The sequence below is a fragment of the Alligator sinensis genome, unplaced genomic scaffold (assembly GCF_000455745.1).
Source record: "Alligator sinensis unplaced genomic scaffold, ASM45574v1 scaffold60_1, whole genome shotgun sequence".
Taxonomy (NCBI): Eukaryota; Metazoa; Chordata; order Crocodylia; family Alligatoridae; genus Alligator; species Alligator sinensis.
Genome location: NW_005841858.1, coordinates 2122217 through 2134171, shown reverse-complemented (window position 1 = coordinate 2134171; position 11955 = coordinate 2122217). Strand labels below are relative to the sequence as shown.

The 11955-nt window shown below is 38.3% G+C and overlaps 1 protein-coding gene across 1 annotated transcript in view; it reads right to left on the bottom strand.

Annotated features, from left to right (window-relative positions):
• Positions 1 to 3813: 3813 nt before the first annotated feature.
• The window catches only part of GMPS (guanine monophosphate synthase), a 45344-nt gene continuing 37202 nt past the window's right edge, over positions 3814 to 11955 (bottom strand). Inside the window, exons 12-15 of the mRNA XM_006016481.1 lie at positions 11504 to 11619; positions 6614 to 6744; positions 5999 to 6171; positions 3814 to 4415 (exon numbers count right to left, since the gene is read on the bottom strand). Coding sequence (XP_006016543.1) covers positions 4314 to 4415; positions 5999 to 6171; positions 6614 to 6744; positions 11504 to 11619 — 522 coding nt within the window. The 3' untranslated portion in view covers positions 3814 to 4313. The remainder of the gene's footprint in view (positions 4416 to 5998; positions 6172 to 6613; positions 6745 to 11503; positions 11620 to 11955) is intronic.

The following is an 11955-nucleotide window of genomic DNA, read 5'->3' as shown; positions in this document are numbered from 1 at the left end:
ATACCTTGGTAAAGGGTTAGTTTGCAGAGCACAGTAGTTTTCTTGTAGCACTGTACCAATAAAGTAACAATTTATAATTGAGGGCATACAACCACAGTAATACAGAGAAGTTTTTGTAAGGAATCCTGGAAGGAATGACTCATGGTCTAAGCACTGGTTACATCGTAACCTCCTCAGGATATGGTCTTCTATCACGTAAGTCAGAGAGTGATGTGCATTGCATACTAAAAGTTTGAAACATTTATAGTGCCACTGGAACTACAGATTGAAATCTATGCAGGATTCTTCTCACCTCCTGCCTCCAAGATACCAATACAAGATACATTTTAGGAGATACTATGCCATTGGAGAATGAATGATCAAATCTTGTATGCTAGCTACATAAATAGATTCACAGCATGCATGCCTTAAAATAATTCATTCCAAAGAGAGAGAGAGAGAGAGAGAGAGAGAGAGAGAGAGAGAGAGAAGTGATCAAATAAATGCTCTATGTTTATCTGTGCTATTTAATGCTGGTCACAGCAAGTACTTAAAAAATTGCATGAGGAGATGCATGTTGTGTGCAGAATAATTTCAGTTATCTTCAAAGTCCCTCTTTCCTATACCCCAAGGGACTATCTACATGAAGAACTCATCTTGTGAATTATTAAATTCATAGACTGTTCACGAGATATTCATAATTGAGCAAGATTGGGGTGGTACCATCAACTCATTTTTACTACAAACTACTGTAACTGGAATTTCACCCTTGAGAATCTACAAAGCAATATAAAAATATTACCAATCTTACTAACAGGTGAGATTCCATTCATACTTCATTCTACCGGAAAATTCAGGACTAATTTATATTATGTTTTTAGCCCAAGTCCTCACTCAGAGAATGCGACTATTAGCAGTTAGCCACAAGCATCAGATTTCCTTCAGTTGTATCTTACAAAATTTGTTGGCCTTAAAAAGAGATGTACCCCTGTGCCAAGTCTTCTGTAAAAAAATGTAGTTTTCATAGCTGGTTTTTCAAAATAAATGGTCTACTCACAATAAAATTCTTACTTTGAAGCCCTAAAAAATAAATCACTCAAATATTTAAACATAATAGTTTTATTTGTGGATAAAAATTAAGGCTCACAGTACTTTATAATTTCACAAGCAGAAAAATCTTAAAAATTGAGAATGATGGAAAGTACCCAAATACAAATTCCTCTTTAAATGTTGACATGTCTCACTGAAGATTTGAAGTGAACGAGGCAGCTACAGTTATGGTTTTGGTAAGCTATTCCATAAATTTATTTTCAACTTTACGTGATTTAGTGTTATGTTCCTCTCCGCCATTAGGCCGTGTATATACATGGATTCCATAAAATATATTCAAGAACTGTTGGGAGGACCCATGTCAACCACACTAAGAATAACCCAATGCTTCAGAAATGTACAGCACAAAAATGCAGGAATATTTTAAGCTTCAGGCATTTTATTTTGATAAGACATTTGGTTTATAGTGCAGTATTTTGACCTAAAGAACTTGAGTATTTATTTTTCTGTTTTAAAAGGGGGAAGAAATATTCCTGAAAAGCATGGGGATTGTTGTCTAGCTCCACTTTATTAATGAAGACCTGAAAAGCAACCTACCACAATCAAAGTGTACCAACTTTAATACACACACACACTGCATACAGGGATATATACTATACCTGTAGTTAAGATTAAACTCTTATGACAGTTTGACTTCCCAATATCTGACATGCAGCAAACATTAGAAATAATCTGTTCAAATATTCTGTCAAACACTTAAGGGTGAAGTCAGATGAAAGTGCTATGGACATAGAATTGTGTATTATATAGGTCTCTGAACTGCCTTATGAGACTACATATACATATATAGTCTCAAAATATATATTATACACACACACGCGTGAGAAAAACGCCTTACTCTTAAATTAAGAGATATTCTCTAATTTTGATAACAATCCTTCCCCATTTTCCCCTATTTACTGGCAAAGTCTAATTTAGCAGGGCATTCACAGAGCTGGTGGCAGCTGCAATGCTAGCAAGTTTACTCACAATAAGCAATGAAGGATATGTAATTAAAGAGGTACCCTCTATTGCACACCAAATTGTGAATGTCCTACTTGTGCTTGTAACACATTATGCATGAGACAGTACCAATCATGAAAATAACCATCCTCAAAAGTTAAAAATATAGTACAAGGACATAATTTCATCATTTTTTTTTTTTAATTCAACTACCAGAGAGTTTGACTGGTTGTTTTGAATAGAACCATAAAAGATTTAAAATATTTTGTCTCACTGAATATTTGTTAATTTTTAGTCATTCAAATAACTCTAATTTGAGTTTTTACAGATCAGATTCTGATAATGTTACATTACATATATACAAAATAAAGTTAGTAATTATATAATACCTGACCTACACAGCAGTTTCCACTTAAAGAGCTCAACTGTTCTGGAAGAATGGGTGTTCTATTATACCCAAGTGAGACAACTGAAGCATGTTGGAAGTTAAGTTTACACAACTTCCCTGTGGTTTTTGAAGATGCTGGTAGCAGAGTTGGGACAGGACACCAAGTCATATGCTCTGGTCTCTAAAGCCTGTTGCCTTCCTTCCGGTTGTATCTAAGTCAGGTAGTCACAAGAATTTTCAAAAAGCTGGAAGAGCTGCAATGATATACCACCCTGCATGATACACAACACTCAGCTGGCTTGGGCAAGAGTACATTAGGTACAGCTGACTTGCCCTAAAGAATAAAGATGAAAAACTGATTTTTTACAGTATGTTTGTGCAGTAATACTAAAAATAGAGAAATTGCAATTAGAATATTATGTTAAAACTTTTACCCACTATTATTCCAGTTCAAGAATCTATAAGGAAAAATGTCTTATGAATTATCATGCTTTATAGAATATATTCAACAAATATAACCAAACCCCATAAAAATAAGGTTATTTCACAGCTGAATGAAATACAACTGTTTAAAAAATGGTCATTCAAGAAAATGAACCTAACTACATAATTAAGGTTCTAGCCCTGCACGTATCTAGTAAAGCTGCTCAGGTCAGGACCTTCCATAGCTATAAAAATAAACACTTACAAAAAGAGGACTGCAGCTATACCCAAGTGATCAAAAAACTTGACCTTTTAACCGAGACATACTAGAGAAGCATGGGTAGGGTTCGATGTTAATCGCACCCTTTTTATGAGTTATTGCTGACTTTACTAAATAAACTGCAGTACATAAAGGACTGCATTAATCGGTGTTCTGACTGGCTAAATCACCTCCACCAAAGTAACTCTACACTAAATGAGATGCTAATCTTTAAAAACAACCCCAGAAAACAAACCAACTAGATACAACATATACAAATATTTCCCCATAAAAACAAAATTTCTAGGAAACAAACTTCAAAATATAAACAAAAGCACTTGGCCAAGCCATGGAACAGGGGGTTGATCATTGTGTAGGGGTTTGAAACTGAAAGCTTAAGCTATGATTTAAAGATCTGGGGTTTCTGACAAGCCATTTAAAATTTCATTCCTATTATTACCATTTTTTCTGGACACTCTGCAGACTTAAATATTGTCTGCAATTTTATATATGTATATACAAGTTAAGTGTATATCAAAGTTTGATGAGACATGTTTGTCACCTACATACATGTTTAATCTTACAAAGAGCGATGGAAGGAGTGAGCATAGAAAGATGGAAGGTCATTTCATACTACTTTAGCATCACTCTTTTGGAATTCAATATTATTGCCATGGGCTAATACTTCAAACAGTACATAACAGGCTTAACAGTACACAACAAACAGATACACATTAATTCCACAACTCAACAGTACCCACTATTCCATTTGGCAAAATATTTATTTATAATAAATCTGTTCAAAAGCAGTTGGTCACATTAAGTATTCATATTACATTTTTAGGCTGTAACAATGAGTTTGTTAAAAGTAAATAAACTGTCTCTTACACAGTGTACAAAAACAAAGAGACATTGAAATGACAGTAACAATAAAACACATGAAAACAGGGAGAATCAGTAAGACAAAAAGGCAAAAGCAATATGAATTCATCTGCACACAGGCAATGCTGCCATGATTATTTACCCGTACAAATCCTCAGCCCCACTTAGTTATGCCCAACAGCTCTTAATTGCAGATTTATGCTCCAGGAGAGGAATCGGATGTGATGTAGCAGCTCCAGTCACTTTTCACAGTACTGCATGTCAACACTGGGAATGGTTTCTGATATAATTTAAACTGCATACAGTACTTTAATAGAAAAAAAAAGTTAATTACTCCCACTCAGTAGTTCCTGGTGGTTTTGATGTCAAATCATACATCACGCGAGAAATACCAGGAATCTTCTTAATTTCTGTCACCATTTTCAACACAACCTGTGATTAAGAGGAAAAAAAAACAATACTTGATGCAACAGACTTTGGAAAAAATGGTACCCAAGAAAAATGGAAACATTTAAAATGTTTAAAAATGTTCTTTTCTAAGGCAGTTTGCAGGCAAAACAGAGAAACCTACAACCTATTAAGTTATTAATAAGAACCAAATAAATTATCCCAGCACTTAATTTGTGGCCATCCTACAATTAAGGCTTCTACTTAGTAACCAACAATAAAAATGGATGCATCTTTTCTTACTAGAAAAGTAATTTAAAAAAAAAATGTTAAACAGTAGCAGTTTAGGTACCTGTAATATACTACAGCATTAACTTTGAGCAAACTACAAAATATAAAGTGTATTCTTCACCCTTTACCTCCAGTAAAGCCCACTATCCCATAAAAACAGAAGGCTTAGTAAGGTGGTGAACTCTGTAGATTAACAAATAACCTCAGTTGGAACAGGGTAGTTTCAAGAAGAAAAATTTTCTCCATTGGGAGTCACCTGCCCTCTGGAGTTCATATCTAGTTATTAACAGGAGTGTTCCACACTGGGTATTAAACAGCAATTTGTTAATTCTATAGGAAAGTCTTATCTTCGTAAAATGAGAAAAGTCTCCATATAAATGTCTACAATTTGAAGCGGAGACCATAAAGTCATATTTTAATCTCAGTATTTTCTTACTGCATGTGGCACATTAAAGATACAGAATGATGCAACTACTCAGCACAGCTCTCTTGGAGCCCGTGAAACTTTTTAAGCAATTGCAATTATTTTTTTCCCCTATATGTATACATTTCATCCACAGTTAATGCTATGTTATTAGTGATACTGCACAATATTGTGACAACCAAGCTATATATAAAATGCACCTTTCAAGAGTATATTAGAGAAGTATACTCTCAATGAAGACAAACCTCAATTTTGTATGTTCCAGCAGTTAAAAGTAGAAACTTTGAATCATCTCTTCTTGAAAGCCCATTTAAAAGGCATTTCTGAACATTAAATAATTTACACTCAGAGTTATACTGATTATACAGAAAGAGTTTATAAAGAATGTTTTAAGTGTGAATTATCAATGAAATAATGACAGATCCTTAAGAAAGTGAAACCTCAAAGTGAGGGCAACAACACTACTCGCATGTAATAGATTTTTTAATAAAAGTTCAAACACATTACAGGAATGACCAAAATTTGGAAAAGCTTGTAATTTGGGCTCCTAAATCCTGGTTAGGCACTTAAATAGAAGCCAACATTTTGAAAGAACTGAATATCTACAGCTTTCAAGTCAGATCAGTTGGTACTAGGGACACTCAATTTTGAAAAAGGTAGGCTACTGATAATTAGTGACTTAACCACCTAAGCTTTATGCGCTCAACCTCGAAAATATTACTGGTTTCCTCCAAAATAGAGCATAAATCAAACAAAATAAGCTGCTGTCAAATACTGAAGAGCACTTACCAAGAACTTAAGATATAAAATCACCTGGGGCAGGGAGGAGAGGACAGGGAGAAAGACAACTGAAGGCCTTTTCCATATTCCCAAGCCACGCCAGGAAAGCAGAACTAAAAAAAAGAAATATTACCTCTTCTGGAATCTCATTGCCAGGAGTTGCTGCAATACCAGTCATGAAGTCACTAGTAATAAAGGTTCGAATAACCACAGATCTCTGACAGGAAGGCTGCTTCTGAAGGGGGTCTCGGTCAAAATGCAATGGCGTCAGAATTATTGGCATTTGGCTGATTTTTCCGGCATAACCTTAAGGGAAGTGGTGATAAAGGGGTTTAGTTAAACATATTCATTAGTTACCAGTGTAGTCTTTTATAGCACCTCTTAAACATTGAATATTTGGTTATAAAGTAAATCTTGGTGGCTACAGTTTGAAAAGGTGTGCACACATCCTCAGAGAAAAATGGAATGCCAGGTGCAAGAGAAGGACATGGTTACCAAAACCTGAAATCACATTAAGGTGTTATCATACAATGACATTAAATTGCTTTCAGTGGTGTTTTCTGTACAGTGAAAAAGTGGAGATTCTGTTTAATTCAGTCCATTAGGATTGTATCTAGCAATTTATGCCATGCATTTTTCAGTGTTTAAAATAAAAGTATACCATCTTACTAAGTAATGTTGTTTTGAAGAGAAACAGCGCTAATTCCTGCAACCAGTATACCGGATTGGATTAAGGCCAAATGCTTACCAGACTCCCTGAGAATATTATGAGCCTCAAAATCAGCTTGGCGTAAAGTACTGAGAACTCCTGTGGTCAGGAAAGTAGGTGTTACATCTGTAGGAGGTTCTTTGACTGGCGGACCAAACACATAGACAACTCTGGGAAGATAAAGAAATTGTAGGAAAATATACTATACTGCATGCCTAAGGAATGAAATAGGGATCTTGCAGACTGCATCCTTCAGTGTTGTAAGGAAGATCATATGATGAAGAAACAGACTAGGGACATTTACTTTAGGAGTGTATCCACTATACAGAGCTTAACTAAAACTATTCAAATTTCCATATACCCAAAATATGCATTTGTATTATTTTAAATATAATTTTATACATTTTAAATCTCTTAGAGAATGGTAACTTTTTGGCTTGCTTGCTTACTCCTTTCACATAAATAAAAATAGCCAATTACTGATGTACAGTATTACCCATTCACTGAGGTTGTTTAAAGTATTTTATACTTTTTAGCCAAGATCAGTGAAATTTACTGCCATTCCAATAATGCTATTAAATAAGCATTTTAAAACTTATTTTCACTGCTTCAGGAGACTTCAAAAGACACTGTAAGGAGGTAATCTCACAGTTTGAGAAAATAATGCCCTGCTACAAATGCATGACTACATCGCTATTTAAAATCTTGAGAGGATTATATTACATTAAATAATTCAAACTGGTTATTAATATTGACTTCCATGTAGGTACCATATTAAAAAAGTAAAACATGTATTGGATGAGCTCCATAAATATAAAAAGAGAAACTTGTGTACTACAGAATGTTTTATGGATAGCCTGTAATAACTAAAGTCTCCGGGAACAAAAGGTAAGAGAAAAACTCCTCCTTAGAACAGGTGACAAATTTCAATTTGGGTGTTGTCCTCCATTTTTAGTGTATGTTGTTTAGACATGCATACAGTTTTAAGCATCGGGCAAGATCAGGCCCATTTCATAGTGTCATCTGGCCCGTGGGGCTCCCCATGGGTCCAGAAATTTAGGGTCAGGAGAGCAATAGTACTGCTCCCCAACTGCCAGATTCTCAAACCAACACACAGGAAGCCCTGGATCTAGCTCTTGATCCTGCCAATCCTGGCGCACGGCAGCCTCACAGGACCCAATCCCAGCAAATGGAGGGGGCAGGCAGGGATGGCACCAGGCCTGCAGAAAACATGATGCAGCCTACAGACAGGCTCTATGCCACCTATCTGGCCTAGACAGCCAAAAGATTTTTTTTCTCTTTTGGATATATCACACACATACATACACATACCCACACCCACCAGGCAAAACTAAAATAGGTCTAAAGCTCAAAACATGGGCAAAAATGCATTTGTACAGTTCTATTTGTTTGGTTACAGAACAAAAAATCTGTAAAAAAAACTTAAGAGGTCAGGAAGCTAAATACTATATTTCATTGTACTACTCAAAACATCAGCTGCCTCATCTCCCTTTAAAGCCCCAATAAACATAAAAGGAAAAAGATTAGAACCTTGTTTTGGGTACCGCACACCATCTAAAGGTACAGTATTCAACTATGCACTCTATAAAAAGGATATTACACCCTCACATCTAGGCTAAAACAACATTAAGGGCACCTATACCTGAGCACAGAGGTTTCTGCAATGCACTGGAATTCTAGTGTGTCAGAGCAGACTCGATAAATCAAGCCGGCTGGAGCTTGGCAACTGAATTAACACTCATCAAATAGGCTCTAGTTCAAGCACCCCTGCCACCATTTTTAAGCATGAGTTAAAGATGAGACATGGTGGAGCTTTAGAGTGATTCTCAGAACTGCTCCAATTAAAGCACTGGAGCATGTGTAAAAGTGCCCTAAACGGTGCAAGTAAAACACTTACAATTTTAGGAAGCATCAGAAATAAGTTTGCATAGGTCCCTCTAATGCGCCTTTTTTCTCCCCCCGCTTGCATGTGTTGTTAGACACTATTATACGGTTTCATTTTTTCATAGCATCTGCTGCCTCTCAGTGCCCTGCCTAATGAGTTAATTATTTTTTCTCCTCCCCATTACTCTGTATGTGGCACTTCACTGCACACTAGTCAAGACAAAAAACTCATGGGCATTTTTATACATGCAAGCACTGCAGTGCTGGGTGCTTTGAAAAGCACCTGGTGCTGCAATGCCTACAGTTGTATAAGTGGTGAAATGCAAGTCAGCGCTGAGAAAATAGTGGTGGCGTGCTTTTGAACTAAATCCCCTCAGAGGTGCTTTAGTTCAAAAGTGCACCGCCACCATTTTCTGCACACTGATGTGCATTTCGCTGCTTATACAATTATATGCAGTTTAGCACAGTTTGCATGCGGAGCAGACTTGAGTCTGCTCCAAAGCAGATGATCTCTGGTGCATCGCAGGAAAAAAAAAGTATGTGAATAAATGCCCAATAAGCCTCATTATAGCTCTTATTACTAAAATACTGCAATATCCCTGTGAGGTGAAGGTGTGGCAGTATGCCCATTTTTCAAGCGGGGATACAGAAACAGATTAAAATAAAAATTTTCCCCACTAATTTTGTTGCTCAACTTGAGACCCTTAGATCCAGATTTTTCAAATCACTTTGGATGTTCCAAACACAGCTCTAACAGGCCTCAGTTAAAGATGGGAGTATCCAGAATTTCAAGTCACACTACAGCATCTCAAGCACTGCAGCACTCAGAAAGCAAGGAACAATTAGCAAACGCTCAGAAGTTTGGTTTAAGTGACCTACCTGCCAGTCATCTCACATGAACTCTTCAGCCAGGCAGGAACAGAACCCAGTTCTCCAAGGTAAGACCCCACTGTCTTAACCATGATACCAGCATTTATTTTCTTGCAGTCACCCTACATACCCTTCCACTTGCACAGCAAAGAAGACAGTGTTCCTCTAGATCAGTGCTTATCAACCTATTTGCCATAGTGGGCTACACTTTCAGGTCTCAATGTGTTACGTGGGCCACATCCCACAGCTGAGGGGGCCCCCAGCTGCCACAGCTACGGGACCAGGGCCAGGGCCAGGGCTTACAGCCCCCTACCTGCCCCCTCCATCCTCCAAGCAGCGCCTGAGCCCCAGCTGCTGCCCACAAGAGGTAGTGGTTGCTGCAGCCAGAGTAGAGCGGAAAGCTCAGCTCCACCCTACCACGGGCAGCATGGCCAAAGCAAAGCCCATGGAGGGGGGGGCAGATGCAGGCTTCCTGCAGCAGGCTCAGGGCTCCCCGCTCTGCTGCTCTCCCCCTGGGGCTTCACAGCCCAATGGGCAGGAATAAAAAGTTAAGTGCTGGTGGGAGGGGAGGCTTGGTGCCTCTGCCAGGAGCCCCATGCTGGCCACACTGCCACAGCAAGGCACCCCCTGCCCAAACAGCAGCAGTGGCGGTGCAGGTTATACTACTGCCAGGTGGGCAGGGGCACCAATCCTCCCTGCCCTGCTTTGTTGTGGAGGCCACAAGGAAGAGCACACCAGGGCAAAGAGAGCCCTGAACCTGCAGCGGGCAGCCTGCATCTGCCCTGACCCCATGCACAAATCTGGGGGGCATGTGGCCCCCAGGCCTCCCTTCCCAGGAGTGCATGCAGCAGCAGGGAACTACTCCTTCCCATCCCCGCCCAGATGAGCCTTCTGTGGCTCCATCCCAGTTCCCGAACTGCCCTAGCGCATTCCTTCGCTGGCCCTCACGCACCGTCCTGGCTGGGCAACACCCCTAGCACTATTCTATTCCTTCTCTGTGGGGGCCTCAATCCCTGCCCTCCCCCCACCTAGACTTACCTGAAAGGGAAGTGGCTGCCACATGTTCCACATTTTTCTTCCTGACTAATGAACTGCAGGTGGCAATCTTTCCTTTTTTTTTTTTTTTTTTTTTTAAAAAACAGGTGGTCATACAGCAGCAGTGTGCCGATAGGGCTGCATGCAGCCCAGGGGTTGAGAACCACTGCTCTAGATAAACTGCATTGCTGGTTTTTTAACCCAAATCAGGTCTACTACTGAAAACCCTGATTCTTTTCCTTAACAGCAAAAAAGTATCCAGGACAAAATAGTGTGTAACCAAATCAATAGATTTCATATTTCACAAGGGAACCGAGTGAAGTTTTTACCACAAAGTGAAAGCAGTCTTAAAAATGAAGTGTCAGGCAACCAAGCCTCATCAGCCAGGAGGGATTTACTTAGAAAATGTTAATGCCGACTCCTATATTGTATAGCCTAGGGAACCCAAAAACATTTGTTTCAAGTCAAACTGTCAACAATTAGCTTCAACAGCAAGAACTGCTATGTTCCCTTCTACAGATTTTCATAAAAAATACGCCCCTAGAACTTTCTGCTAAAATAATACGTAGAGGGAATTCAATAGTTTCACAACGTACAATGAAATGGCTTCAAACATCCAAAAGGCTAGCAACATTTCTATGCTTAACAGACGTTTTCCAATAGGTGAGATTAATATGTAGGACTGGCCCCTCACTATTCCCATTAAAATAAATGAGTTCTACCACTTTTCCCACAATGCTCTTATTAAGCCGACATGGCCTTTCTAAATCCCAAACCAATGTATCTATGGTTCCTTTGGGATACTGTGCAAGACAGGAGACCGTCCAGAAGGATGAGATCTTGGATTAAATTATACAAGCTTTCATAACAGATAGGAGGAATGAGGGGAGAGGAGGAGGAAGGACAGATTGGCTTACTGATGAATTTAGCTATTCAAAGATGTATAAAGTTATGTATATATTAAAAATACAGTGCAATTACATTTAAAAGAAAATTATGCTTTGTATTTTCAGTTCTCAGCTGCTAAAAGTTTAGTCTAATTTTTTACCTTTTTACACAAAAAAAATAGTAAACAGATTGCAAAAAATGTCAATGAGAGACTGAATTAGGATTATATACCTATTTATGTTGTGGCACATGCGTGGTATGAGCCTGGCGAGGAACATGAGAGATTCCCAGTGTGGAGCATCCTTACTGGAGATCCCACATACATAACTGTATGAGCGGCAGTCACCCTAGAAGGTAATAAAATTGAACAACTGAAAGTTTAGTGTAAGCTTGTAAAACAGAGGCCTAAATTTTAGCCAATGTCCAACTGACAGCTGGATACTGCTGAAGTCAACATGACAGCATACATGCAGCTTAAGACAGAATATGATCCTGGATCTACAAAGCGCTATTTTTAATAACCTGGATATCAGAAGGGCTGTAGAAGAGCCATTTTAAATAATCAGATTCAGCAAACTTAAAGAAGGGCATTTCAGCCTCATCTTTTAAGGTTGTTGTCCATTTAAAAGTTAGATACGTAACATTTTCATTTTTCAAAATTCAAAATAATTTGTTGATACTAA